General features: G+C 37.8%; 1 protein-coding gene across 21 annotated transcripts in view; it reads right to left on the reverse strand.

Moving 5' to 3' along the window:
- Positions 1 to 820: 820 nt before the first annotated feature.
- R3HDM1 (R3H domain containing 1) overlaps positions 821 to 18,391 on the reverse strand; it is a 163,114-nt gene continuing 145,543 nt past the window's right edge. For 15 of the 21 annotated variants that reach the window (XM_027561880.1, XM_027561906.1, XM_027561810.1 and 12 more), the window contains 6 exons: positions 8,711 to 8,814; positions 6,583 to 6,752; positions 5,010 to 5,154; positions 3,526 to 3,608; positions 3,058 to 3,142; positions 821 to 2,179 (listed from right to left, as the gene is read on the reverse strand). In XM_027561880.1, the coding sequence (XP_027417681.1) occupies positions 1,818 to 2,179; positions 3,058 to 3,142; positions 3,526 to 3,608; positions 5,010 to 5,154; positions 6,583 to 6,752; positions 8,711 to 8,814 (949 nt within the window). In that variant the 3' untranslated portion in view covers positions 821 to 1,817. Of the gene's footprint in view, positions 2,180 to 2,981; positions 3,143 to 3,525; positions 3,609 to 5,009; positions 5,155 to 6,582; positions 6,753 to 8,710; positions 8,815 to 18,391 lie in introns of all 21 variants that reach the window. The other 6 variants (XM_027561919.1, XM_027561828.1, XM_027561824.1 and 3 more) reach the window with 2 other exon arrangements.

The following is an 18,391-nucleotide window of genomic DNA, read 5'->3' on the forward strand; positions in this document are numbered from 1 at the left end:
CTAATTATGTATCCTCTCCATCTGTGACATTCTACAGTCAAACATTTAAAAATTCCACAGTCCTTGGGAGTGAGTGATTTTCACAGTGCTCCTTCCTACTTCTTTCTCTGTGTCTGGCTCCTTAATCTGACTCATTTGGGAGGCAGCTCGCACCTGCTTTCAGGAGCACAATATCCATAATCGCAACACACCAGCTTGTGTGTGCAGGGGGCGACGGGCGGGGGTGGGTTGGGATCCCCTGGGACAAAGTAGGGCTTTGCAGATGCTCTAGAGGGAGAGAACATCTGCACCAGAGCCTGGTAACACCTATTGCTCTTGAGCTGCAAAAAGTAAACCCGCAGTCTGGGCTGGAAGCCAGCCAGGCTCCAGGCAAGCTGCGGATGGCAGAATCCCCTTCCCCTAGCCCCCATTTTGGGTTTCCTAGCAGTTTGATTCTGCTGGGCCAACAAGTGGGGAAAGCTTTCTATAAAGAACTTGAGCTAAACTGGACAACTGGGTGCTCAAAACATCAGCTAAGACCACAAATTCTTTAAACGATCATAATGTTCTGTTTTCAGCTGTCTCACTATATATTCATTCATACTCACAACTGTCTACAACTGACTGGTATTAACTTATGAGAGGACAAATGACATGAGTTACACCCACAAGAAACACTCCCATAGAGAAACTGATGCTTTGTAGAATATTTGTAAAGTGGGGGGATTTCATGTCTTTCATCTTCCCTAAGTCTGAAAATGAAATCTTCAAGATAGGTTAAGTCTTCAGGACTGACTCTCATTTAAAAAGGTGATTTTAATTTACAAAAAGACAAAGTGGGTATATATTTGTAAACATTTATTCTTTTGAACTGAAAAAGGCTTGCATCAGCACACATTGTACAGCCTTGCAAATTGAAAAAAAGGTTCCTTGTTCATAAGTGCAATGAATCTTTGATGTCCAGTGATCCGCTGCAAACAATGAAAACACATTTTTAACCACTTAAGAAGTTTCCAGCACTCATCAAATGCATTTCCTCAGGTGACCAAAAAAAAAAAAAAAAAAAATCCACAAGGAAGGGAAAGCAAATAAGTGGCATTTAGTTATCGGAGGGAGACTTAAAAAAAAAAAAAAAAAGTGGAAGTATTTTCCTGCCTAGAATGATTCCTATTCCCTTTTGAATCTAAGTGGTTTGATTAAGAGGTGTTAAGAACATAATTTACTTGACAGTGTTCATATGACCTAAGTGAATAAGGAAAGGACCCTATAAGGGAATTCTTTATTTTCTGGAAACTGTTTGTGTTTAGAGATACAGGGGAAGAGTAATCTTTTGTTTGTGAGCTCTCCTTCGTCACCTACTGGGCCCCCCAAAAGACAGTATGTAGTTTTAACTTGGCTACTCCACTCCTGCATTCTTATTCCCCCAAATTCTATGTCAGGTCACACTGTGCTGCTGGCTGCAAAAAAGAAATACAGGTTGCAACTGGTGGTACTCATTTTGAAGAATAATTTGCTGTACAATCGAGCTTTGGATCTGATACAAGAATTCAGAAATATAAAACAAAATAACTATAAAAGTTAGGAGGCATTTGAACAGCATTTCCTCAGAAAAAGCTGCTAACTCTGTATCATTCTGATGTGGATTCCTACAGTCATTTGGGGTGAAATGTGCATTTTTCCCCTCTTTGCTGGATCACTGGCCTGTCTTCAGAAGTTGTAACGCCATGACCACACATCCTAGGAGTCTCTATCATGTTAACAGAAGCTCCCGATACCAAGCCAGTTAAAGATGGGTGACGATGGGGGGATCACAAAAGGCCAAGGGTCTGAGGTGGCTGTTACTGAGAACTTGCCCTTTCCAAAATGTGAAAGTCATAGTGCTTCTTGCTTGTTCTCAGCTTAAACTTGTTAACCGAGTTAATTTGTTTCTTCAATGCATTCTGCGCAGCGGAGATGGAGGGGAATGTGGCTAGGACGGTGTACGTGGAGGCCAAGTCACTGGGTTTCGAGCGTTCGGGGTTGACAGTGCTGTCGCCACTGCCACAGCAGAGCGGGTGGCGACGCATTTGGGGCTGGGACTGAGGGTCCCGGAGCCACCGGATCTTGGCGCCAATTTTAAAGAGTTCCCCAAAGAGCTTCTCGGCTTCCATGCGAGTTATTCCATCTGGTAGTTCAGTAATTTCCAAGACCTTCCCAACAACTAGAATGGAAAAGGTAAAGAATTAATCCCTGTTACCAAGAGGTGGGCAGAATGTACTGCAGACTCAAATGACACAAGAAATGAACATAATTTTCTAAAACCATTCAAATCCACAGTTATACTTGGTATGGCCATCTTCTAAATATTTCTTACCCCCAAGCAAGGGGTGCAGAGAGGCCCTTGCCACCGGCCACACTCACAGCCTCACATACAAAATGCAGCCTGTGCAGCGGCTTCTTCAAACTAGGTATGTGATACTGGTACAGTTTCCTGAACTTCAAATTCCCATTGTCAAATTATACGTATCTTCAATTTTTATTTTTTGGCTGTGTCGTGAGGCACGTGGGATCTTAGTTCCCTGATGGGGGATGGAACCCATGCCCCCTTCATTGGAAGTGCAGCCTTAACCACTGGACCACAAGGGAAGTATTCTGTATGTTATCTTTAAAATAGCACTTGCCCTAACAAACCCAAGGCTATTGAATAGAAAGTTAAGGTACAGACTTGAAAGCCCTCTGCCACAGAAAGGCAATGTATTTGTTCTTCAGACTATACTGCCTGAAGGGTATAAAGAATACTTCCTTTCTCAAAGAACACAGAGGCAATGCATTTCATTCTACCTATTCCTCTCTCACATCTCTTTCGAATCCCTTTGGTGCCTGCCCTCCTCTTAAACCCACCTTTGTTTCAGTACTCCCAAATCCGAAATGAGACAGAATTAAAAGAACATTCAAGAAGCCTGCCTTATAGACAGCATAACTGTCTAAGACTTTGTGTAGGATTCTAGACAAGGAAAACCCACTTCTGTGGCGTGGCAGTTTTAGACTCTCAGGCCAACAGTTTATAGAAGCACATCCGGATGCCTCTTGGGGACACACCTGCTTCTCCTGCACCCAGGTCGGTGGATGCAGCTTTTTTGGCTTGTTTCCTTCCTCGGTTGCCATGCCTGTTGCCAGATTGACCCTGAAAATCCACAAACATGAGAAATAAGTTGATGCTGCTACAAAATGTAATTGCAGTGTTTGACCACTTAACAACTAACTGCACTGAGTCTGGGGTTTGTACTTTAGAAGAAAAAAACCCCCACCTCTAGGCCTTCTGAATTCTGCCTCAGTGGCAGTAGAACTTTGGCCCATCACTTGCTGACAGTCTTTTCTAAGTAACGGCACCCAATGCCTCCTGCCGCCCGCCCCCCACCCCTCATATCTGGACTGTGCTGGGAACTGATGCTCCTACCACCTTCTCCCTCACTCTGCTCTCGGTAGGGCCAGGACGCCCCACTCTCACCAGCAGAAGTACAATGCTCTGCCAACAAAGCCCAGGAAGTCAGACAGCAGCTCTCACACCTGTTGGGCTGGAATGTGTCCGTGCAGAACAGCAGGAGGGTTGTACTGCAGGGTCTGGCCAAGTAACGGGTATCTGGCATCTCCTGAAAGTTAATAAAACATCACTTTCACATTTTCCTTTATTCGGGTACAAAGTACTTCACAGTTTTCTCAGTTGTCTCAGGATGAGAGAGGGAACATATTCTACCAAATAGAATAAAAAAGTGGAGGTACTGATATCTTTTTTTAAAAAAATTAAAAGCCTCCACATATCCTTCAAAGAACTGGGGTAAACTTCTGCAAGCACTAGGGACTAATAACAACAGTTATGAAGGAGGTTAAGTGGGAGAGCTGGCAGACAAGTTAGCATGGAGAGAAACTTCTTGGTAAACCTTAACATTCTATGTGAAATCCTCCAAAGGAACTATAAGAACTCATTCCACCCGTCTGAGATACTAAAATCCACATTTTCTCTGATGGTTAAAAGTGAACAGAACATACATTCAGGGGACAAAAGAAACCTTGGAAAAACATGAAGCTCTCTATCTCCCCCAAATCATTATTAATTACTATAAATATATTTTCTTTCACACCTTAGTGCCTAGAGTCATCCCATGGAAAGCGCTTCACACATGCTGACTGCAAAAGTTTTGTCTGTAATGTTTTCATTTGTTGTAGTCTCATTTTAACTGTAAGTCCCCAAATGTAGCACATTCAGTGTCTGGAGGAGGGTTATGGGTGGGTGCTAAGAGAGCATCTTCAGAAAATCATACAGTGCTTCTCCTGATAGTTTCCTAACAGAGACAAGCAAGGCGTGAGCCTCTTGCTACTGTGTGGAGCTCTTTTCTGATGAACACTGTCGGGGTGCTTGGGCAGCTCCCTGGTAGAACACACCCACGACATACTTGCTCCTTCCTAAACACTAGCTGAAAGGCAGATACAACATGAAGGTTTAGCACTGAGACCAGAGACACGATTTTAAGCATGAAGATGGAGTGAAGTGGTATTTCATTGAGATTTTAATACTCCCTTCCTTAATGAATGATGTTGAGCACCTTTTCAAGGGCTTAATGGACATCTGTTTGTCTTCCTTTTTGAAATTACCATATAACTTGTTCTTAAAAATTCAGATACTACTTTCCTTTTTAATGATTCTTTAAGACATTATTTTTTAAATATTTACTTATATATTTACTTGGCTGTGCCAGGGCTTAGTTGTGACATTTGGGATCTTATTTCCTCAACTAGGAATCAAACCTGTGATGCCTGCAGTGGAAGTGTAGAGTCTTAACCAGTGTACTGCCAGGTAAGTAGCATTAATTAATTATTTGTGATGAAACATTAGGTTAGGAGAGAAAATGGTAACAAATGAAAATGCCTGAGGAAGGTGAAAATGCAGTCCTTTGGAAAAGGGAAGGTAGCAGTACCAGGTAAATTACAAATTGATGGGGAGTGAATGGATGTCTTAAAATTCTCTGAGGCTGTGACTAGCTTTCTGCACTTACCTTGCCCAGAGACAAAAGGTCTAGAAAACTGGGGTATGATGGCAAGGGGTGGTCCAGAGGGACGGACAGTTTTCAGGGTAGACAGCTGAGCTGGTGCTGGTGACTGAGCTGGTGAAATAATGGGACTACTGAGTTGAGGACTGTGCTGCAATTATATCAAGAAAACAGGTCAACATTTTAGTCAGGGTTTTTGAAGAGCTCCTTTTGGACAGAAATTTTTATTCTTTCTGATTACAAGTATGTACACATTACATTATAATAGGTACTTGTTATTTAAGAAATTAAAACAGTACAGAAAAATTTATAATTTTCAATTCCCAAGGATAAACACTAGTAACACTGTTTCTATGTACATGTATCCATGTATCTGCTTCATAAAAATGGAAACAGACTATACATCCTATTTTTGAATTTTACTTTTGTACTTTTAAAATAGTATTGCAGATATTTTTCCATTAGAAAATATATACTATACACCATACTGGTAGAATTTTACTAGCTTTTAAAACTGCCCATGTACTTAACTGAGAGTTTTTTCCCCTAGTATAGCTTCATATTACTGTTTAGTATTATACTTTCATTTCCCTTTGCAGTGGCTCCTTTGAAAATTTCTGGTAGAGCAGGTCTCAAATTTTGTTTATCTACAAATTTTTAATTTCTCCCTCACTTCTAAAGAACAGTTTTACTAGATATAAAATTCTTGGTTGACAGTTTAGCACTTTGAATATATTTATTCACTTTTTGCCCCCAAATGTCTTTTGACTGGTATTCAAGGAAGATCCCCATACATTGCATCTGATTGTTAGAACTCTTGAGTCTTTAAATTTATAATAGATTCATCCTTCAATTCAAAATGCCATTTATTTGTTAAAGAAATAGGCAATTTGTCCAATAAAATATCTGTGGTACCTATAAACTGTTTTTTATTTTCTTCCTGTATTTTCTGTAAATTAATAGCTAGACTCAGAGAGGCTTGATTAGATTCAGGTACTATTTTCTTTGGCCGTCCAGGGATGGCTTATGGATTCCTTAGTTTCTTGATCAGAGATGGAACCTGGACCCACTTTAATTGACACTACAGTCGATCAGTTGCTTCAAGTGTTGTCTGCCTAATCTACCTATTTGAAAGCTTCTCATAAATCGTTTCCTGATGTTTTTGATGTTTCCTTGTTCATTACTTTAATAGGATTCCAAAATATCGCTTTTGAAATTCTATCAGTGTTTTTAGATTTATTGATTGCATTTCTTCTATGATGAAGAGTCTTCCCTCATCAACCTTCTGGTTACAGTAAAATACAGTTCATATGGGAAAAGCAAGATAGCAACTTAATTCATTTTCTTTAATAAAATTCAGATCTAGTTTATCTTCTTAATTTCTAAATTAAAAAATGTTTAATTATGCAAACATTCAGAAACAGTATTTAAATTATCTGGCTATAGAGAATGTCCAAACTTCTTTACTAATCTGTTTGAGAAGATTTTAAATTCAGCATCAAGTCTTATAGGTTGGTCAATCTTATGTGACTAAGTGTTGAAAGTTTTAAAATTATAATAGACAAAAGAAGCATCTTACCTGAACAATATTGTCAACACTACTAAATTCCACACACTTCTGTCCTCTCTGGTGATCACAGTAATATTTGTTTTGCTTCCACTGTGGGGGTGAATGGGCACGAGACTGTGGATTGTTTGGTACGCTGAGCTGCATCATCACCATTCCGCCACCAGGTGGAGGTGGCGCTACTGAGAATCAGAATTAGGACCGAGCAGTTAGCACACTTGAGCAAATGGCTAGTTTCTTTAAACACCAAGATAATGACGATACTTCTATATTTCTGACCAAAATTTTATTTTTATTTATGTAAGCCAGATTTAAGCTCTGATGCTTCATACAAGTGTTGTGTGTTTTAAAAAAACATTGAAATTGACTCCCTAGACCTAAATATCTCACTTATCCTAAACATAATAGGTCAGGAACGTCCAATTATCTAAAAGACCTCTCTAGAATACCACAATTGTGATATGACCTATAAAAGTGCTTAATTTTTAAAATAAATTTATTTTCAAATAAGCATTATTCTAAATACATAAAGGAAAACTGGGAAAAGAAGTACCCTACAGAAATTTCGATATATGGTAAAAAAGACATCTTTTGAGTGACTCAGTTTCATGTGGTAGGAAAAAGTTTGGCATATGGGATTCCGAAAGCATAATTTCAGTGCTCTGAAATGTCCTATGACTCAGAGAAAACTATTTACCCTCTTTTGTTGTATTTTCTCATTTGAAAATGGCTAGGAAAACCACTTTGGCTGACTTCAAAAGAGCTGAAATAATCACATGAACAACCACTGATAGCTGATTTATTCCTGTTGTGGCATCAGTACTGCAGCACTACCAGTATTAGGAATGTAACTGCCACTCACCATTTCAGTGTAAGGTAAGGTACCCTGGGGCCTGCCTCCAGGACCACTGTTTGCACTTTAGTAATCGTATTGGTAGTTTCCAGTTCCCCAGAAATAGCACCAACCTGACCTGGCTAGGCACACCACAGAAGGCTGACTGCTTGGGAGTATCTCAGGGTTCTCCTTGGCCACAGCAGCCGATATTGATGCAGCCATTATTAGTCATATATTTGATAATTATCTATTGTTTCTCTGTTTCTTCGAGAGATTACATATGTCAACAGATCATTACAATAAAATATGGTCTTATGATAAAGGATTGTTTAAGAAACAAAGGAAGCAGAGAAAACAAAGCAACAAACTCAGTTTTAAGGACTGAGCAAGACTTGGCAGAAGACATGATTTCTGAATCAAATTTTAAAGATACGCAGGATTTGGCAATTGGATGCTAGACCGGCACACCAGGGGGAGGAAAGAACAGGTACAAAAGTTATCTTTGGCATGAAAAAGCATAGTGCATTCTAGAAATAGAGTTCTGAGGCTTAATTGCCAGGGAGTGGAAATGGAAAGTCTATGCAAATTTTTAATTCAGAGGAATGACATGAAGAGACATCTGTTTCAGGACGATAATTCTTGAACTATGTATGTATGTGTGTATGTGTTGGGGAGGAGGAAGGTTGGGTATGGGGACAACATAAAAGAAGCAAAATAGAAGCAGTGAAGAAGGAAAGAAGGTAACAGATTTGAGGAAATGGTGACAGCCTAAGTGTGAAAGAGGAGAACAGAAGAGAGTTAGGATTTTGAAATCTGTATTGGTCCCAATATGGAAGGTGAAGAAAGGGATGAAAAGGGAGAAATATTAAATCTAAAGTGCCTTTGACATATTCCTGGTTAGGAAATGTCCAATAGGCAGTTGGCTATGTGGTCTTGCCGTGGCAGAAACAAATTTGGGAGACAGTGGCGAAAAGCCAAGGTTGAAGCTTGGGAAGTGGCTGAATTTCCGAGGAAGAACCCAAAGAGTAATGAAAGAAAGGATCCTAGAGAATATCAGTAATAATGAGGCAGGCAGGAAGGAGAGCCTGAGGAGAAAGAGAGAGCAGGGGTACTGGTAGCAGAGGAAAAGGAAGAAGTGGACTGAGCCTGTTAAATCTGACTTCTCATGTGCCCTGAATACCCTGGGCATATCTCAGCACCTAACAAGTTGAAAATCTTTTTCCTAGAAATGTCCAAGGAACCTATTTCTCAAATGGACAAACCATCCCTGCCACCTACCCGCCGGTCCCAATTATCTATTCATACCTGCACACTGGTGGCCTTGGAGCTGCTGGGAATTGCATGGTGAAGTAGTTCGAGGAAACTGTACTTGTTCTGATCCTGGATGTTGCAAGTAACCTACTGATGAGCTATGGGGAAAAAATAAAACAAATACAAAAACACAGCACAATGAGATGGAGATGACTGTAAAGATTCTTTGAATGAACAGTCCTGTAAATTTACTTAAAAAAAATTATTTTTCAAGTAGTAAGCTTAGTACAAGTCAAATTAACTCTTTTATAAATTGTGAGTTATATGTAATTACTTTTTGAATAAAAATCACTTTGTTTTTGACAATAACACAGATATAAAAAAAACCCCTGCTGATTTCATTGCTCTTATTCTTTTAAAACTTATTCTAAATAGGGTTTTTGTACTGTTCAAATAATTTTTTTAAAAATAAAAAACTCACTAATTTTACAAAATAAAAAAGTACTTTATTTGAATCTCACTAAGCTATATTTTAGAAAAGAAAATATGCAGTTGGATAATGATGAGACAGAAAAAACGTTTTATTCCTTAAAAAATATATAAGGAATAAAATAAACACTACAACATCATTCTAACATTCTAATACAAATACTGACAAAAATAAAAGGCTGTTATTGTAAAATGTCTTTAAGGTTTTCCCTGTTTAGCAACTTTTCAGGAAAAGAGTGAAAATCATAGACCAATACTGTGAATTCTGAGAATACTGAACCCTGTTACCATCCTTTTTTCATCATTTAAGTCAACTTTCTTTACATAGTATTTTATTTCTTAATATAGCTTTAACCACTTTCTGCATTTACATCTCACATAGCTGCATCAAAAATACACATTCGAGCCAATGACTGAATTACAAAGAATACAGGGAGACATGTTAACACCATGATGACACCATTAGTCAAATTCAGGCTCTGGGACACTCTACAAGACAAATGTGTGAAAACATAAGCAGTATTTGTGGGGTAGTTGATAATACAAAGACCAATTGGGTATTTGATATAATTAAGAAATTAATTGTTAAATTTTTTAGAATGTGCAATAGTACTCTTAAGCTAGGTAGGTTTAAAAAAAACCTTTTAGAGATACCTATAATGAAATACTCATAAATGAAATAATATAATACTTCGGTCTATTTTAAAATAACGTGAGAGGAGGACGAAGTAGAAGTTTAAATGAAAACAGATTAGTTATTAATTGATAAATGCAGAAACTAAGTGATGGTACATGGGGCTTCAGTGCACTTTTATTTACATTAATGTGTATTTAAAAATGTCTGTAATGAAAAGTTTATAAATGATTCTCTAACTCAGGCTGACAATTCTCCAATTAATAATAATTAGTAAAGTTTTACTGTTTTCTATGGCAGTAATTCAGTGTAGTTCAATAACAACAAGAAATGAATGTAAAGGGACAAATTCATAAAAAGTGATTTTGGGCCATATGACAAAATGGAAAAGTAGTACTTTCTAAAACTGATGTTAATTACGATCAGAATGCGTTATGAGTGTTAGCCACCTATAGAAATAATACCACTCAGGCATAAAGTTTATAAAATGTACTGGACTGGGCAGAATAGAAAGCTACACCATAGGATAGAAGGATTTTTAGGTTCTTCTTCTTCCTTCATTGGGATAAAAATCCAATAGGATCTTAACTATGTTAAAACTACATGAAAGTGAAAGTTGCTCAGTCATGTCTGACTCTTTGCGACCCTATGGACTATACAGTTCAGGGAATTCTCTAGGCCATAATACTGGAGTGGATAGCCTTTCCCTTCTCCAGGGGATCTTCCCTACCCAGGGATCGTACCCAGGTCTCCCGCACTGCAGGCAGATTCTTTACCAGCTAAGCCACAAGGGAAGCCCGACAATACTGGAGTGGGTCGCCTAACCCTTCTCCAGCAGATCTTACCCACCCAGGAATTGAACTGGGGCCTCCCACATTGCAGGCGGATTCTTTAGCAACTGAGCTATCACGGAAGCCCTAAAACTACACACAATGAGAAGAAAGATTAAGAGAATGTGATATGAATATGACAACAGAAGTCACCTTAGGGTTGTAGATATATTTGCTGATTTCTGATACTTTAGACTTGCTTTTGCATTTTCCAAAATCACACGCATGCATTTTATAATCACTAAAAATACCCTATGAAAACTGCTTGAAAGGTTCTACTTTTAAATGTTGTATCAGGGATTTAATATCAATTAATAATCTGAATCTTCTTCAGAAGTCACAGTATGGCCTGTGATTTTCTGAAATATAAACCACCTTCAATTCATCTGAAGGACAGACCTCAGTCAGGTTTGCTCTCTCTGGAAGAAAATATTAGCTTTCTGCCATAAAAGCCTTTTGCAATTCAAAGGGATTTCCACTTTATTTATTTTTTATGATGAGGGTATCTATTTAGGACAATATAAATAAGCCCTCAACCAATTTGAATTTGACCAAACTGATATGCTCAATTAATGAAAATGAATGTCAAGTAAAACTTCTGTTGTCCAATATCTGGAGTTTTCCCTTAAATGCAAATGGTCGATTTTTTTAGGTTTTCTGGTTAAATGCTTCTATTCCTAAATGTATTTCATTTATAGCTCACCTATTTTCAATCTGAAACAGTGGAAAAAACAAAACTATGTAGACTAAAAAACAGAGAAAATATTAATATTTCAGACACAAAACAAAAAAGGTGTAGGGACATCTAGGATAAGATTGTTGCTTTCACTGAGAACTGAATCTACTTTGTATCCTGGCAGCTAAGACAAATTGTTGAATCCAGAGAATTATAAGACTCTGCCAGGATGATACAGGAAGCAAGTATGTAAGCCTTTGGCAGGTGCTGGATTACAGACATATCATAATTGTATTCTATGATGAATTTAAAGCAAGTAGTTAATTATAGAGGAATGTAGTCCTTTGACAGAAGATATGAAACACAGTTCATATTTTACTGGGCAACTGAGAGGATAAAAGGGAAATCTTGCCCAAAGAGAGTATTACTTCCCTTTGAAAAATAGATGGGATGCAGAAGTACTTGCAATAAGGGCTAATGTTTTCCTTAAAAACAAACTTGTATTTTTCAAGTACTTGAATGAGACCAGAGGGTCTGCACTGTACACTTTACATAAAAGATGCCTTTGGTTTGAGAAATTTATGGGCAGCTATTATCAACACAATCAAACACAAAAATATATATGATGCTTCTGGGTGAATGACTGAGTTTGAAATGGGCCATATTCTAACCAACCCACTAGTATAAACTGGTTCTCCTCAAGCACCTGTGTTAGTGGACCTATGGATATATCACTTTATTAGCCCACTGAAGTGGTAGAAAACATTCACCAAACAGTAATTTTAGTTTTAGTACAGCTGGTCCTAAGGTGCTCTTTTTGACAATACCTTAGCTACTTATTAAGTCTGCTCCTACAGTGAGACCGTAACATTGCCGCTGGCACTTAGGATGATGCTTGTACACCTGCTGTGTGATATAGCTGGAGAAGAGGCATCCCATTTCTCAAACAGCTTCATAAAATCTTTTAAAATAATTTCAAAAGATAGGAGGCCAAATAATATAATTTCTTATTTTTTGAACCAAATTTCACCTATTAGAGAATGACTTCTAGCACAACAGCTTGAGTGTACTCACCGTATCTCCCCACTGAGACTGATGAAAGCTATTAAAGGTGATAGAAATGATCCTAAGGATGAAAAGCAAAATAGAAAACATCTATTCAAGAACATCTATGAAAAGCTGGTAAGAAAGATGAGTCTGGTATTTGAAACAATATCGCTCCCTCCTGCCTCTCTCAGTGAAATACAGCCTACTCAAGACCACTGCAGCAAAGAACACAGAGCTGCCTCTCCCCACAACACCCAGAGGGAGGGTTTCTTTCTAGGAGATGTTTGTCAGCTTTCTCATCCTGCTCCCAGGTACCTGCTGCTGAAGCTAAATCCTGAGTGAATGAAGGTGAGAGACGGGAACTCCTTTTCCTTCACAATCCATATAGGACAGAGGGTCTACTGTGGGTGTGGTGTGCTGAGAATACTGGGGTTCTGGTCAGATCACCCTTGCCCCATCTCATGAAGAGGTGATTTCATGCCAGTGATCCTAGGCTGTGGTCTCCTCACCCTCCACCAAGTGATCAGCTTATAGGGTAGGGTGTTATTTCAAGAAAAGCTAATCACTGTCCATACCCCCAGCTTCTGAGCCCTGGCTCAGAGATTTCTGGGGAGAAAACAGGTCATAAAACAGATAGCATCTCATGTTTTCTCAAAAGAATGGTCTTCAATTGTAACAGAGAGGGAAGACGTTCCCGCCTATAGGTGCTTTCAAGAGCAGTGAAAAGTGAAAGTGGCTCAGCCTTGTGCCTGCCAGGCTCCTCTGTCCATGGAATTCTCCAGACAAGAATACTGGAGTGGGCAGTTGTTCCCTTCAACAACAGGAGTGGGTGTGATAAAGACAACTGGGAGGAGATATAAGATTCAGGCTAAATTGTAGGCCTGCTAGTTCGCAGGAAGGAAATAGGCAAAAATACAGCAGGAATGATCCTTTCTTAGGGCAGAATAAAAACCAAATACTGACCACAAAAACTTTTCCTTCAAAGGAGCCAGATTTTGATTGAATTATTTTGTAGAGCAATCTGTGAGTCAGAGCATTATTGGAAGCAACAGAGTAATCAGCTGGCAGTTAGTGGATACTGTCAAGGAAAAAGAGAAATGGAGTCCTACCAAAACCACTGTGATTCTAGGATGACTGTGAGAATACCAAAAGTAGCTTTCCCTGCTTGAGGAACAACATCAGAGGCTGAACATTTGGTGTCCTGGGAAGCTTAAATAGACTTCACTAAAGTAATCCAGTCAGTCAGGGAACAAATTAACAAGTGAACAACAATAACCAGACTGGCTACATTATTTATGATATCCAATTAAAAAAATTACAAGGTATGCAAATAAACTGGAGAGTGTAACCCCTACTTTGGACACAAGCAGGGAACAGAAACTGCCCAAGAGAAAGATTTTTCACATTTATCAGAAATACCATAGTGTAGCCATTATAGACACATTCACAGAAACAAAGGAAATCATGATTAAGGAAGTAAAGATGGAATGGTGACAAGGTTGCATTAACAAATAGAGAAATAAATAAAACATTATTTATTTATTTAATAAGACATTAATAAAAGGGAAATTATATTAAAAAGTACCAAATGGAAATTATGGAGTTAAAAAACTGCTAAAATATAAAATTCACTAGAAAGGCCCAGCAGCAGATGTTAACTGGCAGAAGAAAGAATAAATGAAGGCAGACTGAAAGATTACACAAGCTAAAGAACAGAGAGAAAAAGGGACACAGAAAAAAGAGCTCCAGAGAAATGTGGTGCTTTGTTAAACAAACTAACACACATATAATGGGGATTATCAGAGAGGAGAACAGAAAAGATATTCCAAGAAAAAAATGGCTGAAAACAGCTCAAATTTATTGAAAAAAAAAAACAAAACAATGACCTATTCATCCAGGAACCTGAAAAAGCTTTTAGCAGAATAAATGCAGAGACCCAAAGAGATACCATAGTAAAAATACTGAAAGTCAAAGACAAGCAGTATAAGAAAAATGATTAGTTATTTATAATATAACCCCAGTAAGATTTACAGCTGACTTCTAAGCAGACACAATGAAAGTCAGAAGGCAGTGGGATAACATACTCAAAATGGTCAAGGAAGAATACCTGTCGGCAAAGACTCTTAAATTCAGTAAAGCTATTTTCCAAAATGAAGGCAAAACAAAGACTTTCCTCTGTAAGTAAAAACTGAGAGTTTGTTGCTGGCACACCTTACAGTAGGCACTAACTACAATGAACAGAGAGTACAGTATTATGGTCTTAATGCTTGCATCCCTCCCAGATTCATATGTTGAAGCCCTAACCTAATCCAATGGTATTTGGAAATGGGGCCATGGAGAGGTAACTAGGATTAGAGGAGGTCATGTGGGTAGGGCCCTGGTCCAATGGGATTAGTGCTCTTATAAGAAAAGACATCAGGGGGCTTGCTGTCTTTCTGCTTGAACACACTGAAGAAATGCCAAATGAGCTCACAATGAGAAAGTGGCCATCTGCAAACCAAGGGAAGAGCCTTCAGCATGTATCAACCCTTCTGGTACCTTGATCTTAGATTTTCAGTATCCAGAACAATGAGAAAATAAATTTCTGTTGTTTATGCCACCCAGTTTATGACATTTCATTGTGGCCGCTTGAACAAACTAACACAACCAAGTACAGGTATTTATGTAATTGGAAAGACAGCAGAAATGAACATTTTCCCTTTTTTCTGATTTAAGAAGCAAATGTATAAAATAATATGTACATAATGTAATGTCAGACCTATAACATATAGAAATGTAACATATGTGCCAATAATAGCACAAAGGATGTGGATAGGAACAAAGCTGTATGGGCTAAGAAAATGCCTACTGATGGTGGTAAGGTAATTATCATTATAACAGTGTACTGTGTTTGTAACATTAATGTAATATGAATAACAAGAATATCAGGAGAAGTGGGGGAAAAGAGCAGTTATGTAGGAGTAACTTTTCTCTATTTCACTAGAATTAAGCTAGCATAAATCAGAAGCTGATTGGATAAGTTAAGACACATATGATAAACCCTAGAAAAAACACTGGAAAAAAAAAAAACCCCTCTAGACAGAGGAGATAAATAATAAAAGCAAAATGGCAGACATAAGGCAAGTATATCAGTAATAACATTAAATGTGAATGCATTAAACAATTCAATCAAAAGACAGATGTCAGAAGGGTAAAAAATGATCCAACTATTAATATATGCCGTCTATAGGAGACATGAAGGCTGAAAATAAAAGGACAGTAAAAGATACATCAAACAAACAGTAACCAAGAAAGCTGGTATGTCTATATTAATATCACACAAACCAGACTTTGAGGCAAAAACTGTACGAGACAAAGCATTTCATAATGAACAAAAGATCAGGAATATGTAACAGTTATAAACTTATCAGCTCCTACTACAGGAGCAAAACATGAAACATACACTGAAAAATGAAAGGAGAAACATACTCTTCAATGATAGTAGTGCAGACTTCATTATAACATTTTCTTAACTCAACAGCTTGCTGGATCTTAATCCCCCAACCAAGGATTGAACCCAGGTGCAAGGCAGTCAAAGTGTGGAGTCCTAAACACCGGACTGCCAGGGAATTCTCAATACTACACTTTCAGTAAGGAACAGATCAACAATACAGAAGATCAACAAAGAACAGAAACCCTGGACAACACTACAAACTAATTAGACCTAAAAGACATCTACAGAACACTCTATCCAACAATAACAGAATTTACAATCTTTTCAAGTATACATGGAATATTCTCTGGGACAGACCATATGCTAGGTGATAAAGTGAACTTCAATAATGTTAAAAGGATAGAAATAATACAAAGTAAACTCTGCAACAACAAAGAAATGAAATTAGAAATCAATAGTAGGATAAAGTTGGGACACACACATGTAAGTAGAAATTAAACATTACAATACTAAGCTACCAATAGGTAAAAACAGAAATCAAAACAGAAACCAGAAAATACTTTGGGATGAATGAAAACATAACACACCAAACCTTATGGAATGCTGATACAGCAAGAGTTTAGAGGGAAAATTATATCTGTAAATGCCAATATTAAAAAAGAAGAAAGGACTTCATTAGTGGTGCAGTAGTAAAGAATCCACCTACCAATGCAGGGGACATGGGTTCAATCCCTGGTCTGGGAAGATTCCACACGCCATGGGACAACTAAGGCTGTGAGCCACAACTACGTAAGCCCATGCACTCTGGAGTCCATGTGCTGCTACCAACAAGCTTGTGTGCCACAACTATTGAAGCCTGTATCCCACAGAGTCCATGCTCCGTAACGAGAAGGCACAGAAAATGAGAACTTCATGCGCCACAAATGGAGAGTGGGGGCTATGCTCTGCCTGCCACAACTAGAGAAAGTCTGCATGCAGCAATGAAGACCCAGTAAAACCAAAACTAAGTAAAAAAAAAAAAAAAAAAAAAAAAAAAATCTCAGATCAATAACCTTCATTTTCATGTTAAGACACTGGGGGAGAGATCACCAAGCTTAAAGCAAGCCAAGGGAAGTAAAGAAGAAAGATTACAATGGGAATAAACAAAACAAAGAACAGAAAAGAGAAAATCAATAGAAACCAAGAGCTGGATCATTGAAGAGATCAATAATGGCAACTTTTTGTTTAGCTGACCAAGAAAAAAGGAAGGAAAACTCAAATTACTAGAATCAGAAACAAAGAAGGGAGATTACTACAGACTACAGAAATAAAAAGGATAATGAAATAGTATAAAAAACTGTCTACCATGAAAATAGATCAAGTTCCTAGAAACATACAAACTGCCAAAACAAACTCAAGTAGAAACTGATAATCAGATATAAACAGATAATCAGAGTGGACCTATAACAAATGAAGAGATTGAAGTTGTAATCATAAAACAACTCACACACACACACCCCCTGGCATACAAGGCTTCATCACTTTATCACACTTAGAGAAAAGTTAACAATAATTCTTCATAAACTTTTTTTTCAAAACAGAAAACAATACTTCCCAACTCATTCTATATTACCCTAAAACTAAAAGCAGACCAAGGCACCACAAGACAACAGACGAGTATCTCTTATGACTATAAATGCGAAAATCTGACTGAATGTGATTAATCCCAGGATTGCCCGGGTCATTTAATATCTGAAAATCAATTAATGTAATATCTATTTTTTCTCAACATGATACAGAGTACCTACAGAAAATCCACAACTGGGGCACTCTCCATTCCCCTTCTGATGTCTATGTCAGAAGCTTTCTCTGCCCCTTTTCATACTTTACTAAAACTCTACAAAAGCTCTTGAGTGATCAAGCCTGGTCCCTGGTCCTGAAGCTAAATCATCTTCTTCGGAGATCAAGAATCCAACACTGTTCACCGTAAGCTATCAACATTGCCCCTGTTGAGAATGTATGGTATAAATATACCATGTTTCTAACTTTTTGTTGCAATGAAGAGCCTTAACTTTATCTTTATATATATGAATTAAAATATTAATATATCCCCCCCCAAAAGGAAATCCACAACTAACATTATACTTAAGGTGGAAGACTGAATGCTCTCCAGTCATGAAGACAAGGATGTCAGCTCTCTCAATGTGTACTGAATGTAACACTAAGGTTCTAGCCAGGGCAATGAGGCAAGAAAATGAAATAAAAGGTACCAAAATTGAAAAATGTTACTGTCATAATTCCTCTCTTCTCTTTATGGTTTTGCAAATATTATGATTGTTATTTTAAATTACTATTTTTTTGATGGGAGAAAAGGACCCAATGTATTCTTAATAATTAGTTTACCTGAAAAGCAAGCCCCACATATCTACAGCTTTTACCAGCTATGAAAGATATCTTTGAAAATCCAAGAACAGATGGCAAGAAAATGTGTTCTAAGAAGTCATTTGAAGGAAAGAAAAATAAAAAATAATGCAAGAACAACAACAACAACAAAAAGAAAGAAGTCATTTGGTTTTCTGCCTTTTTAAACCATTTGACACCTTACTGCCAATGATAGGCAAACAAGGCTTCCTGAACATTACTTAGC

Source organism: Bos indicus x Bos taurus, chromosome 2, assembly GCF_003369695.1.
Source record: "Bos indicus x Bos taurus breed Angus x Brahman F1 hybrid chromosome 2, Bos_hybrid_MaternalHap_v2.0, whole genome shotgun sequence".
Lineage (NCBI taxonomy): Eukaryota > Metazoa > Chordata > Mammalia > Artiodactyla > Bovidae > Bos > Bos indicus x Bos taurus.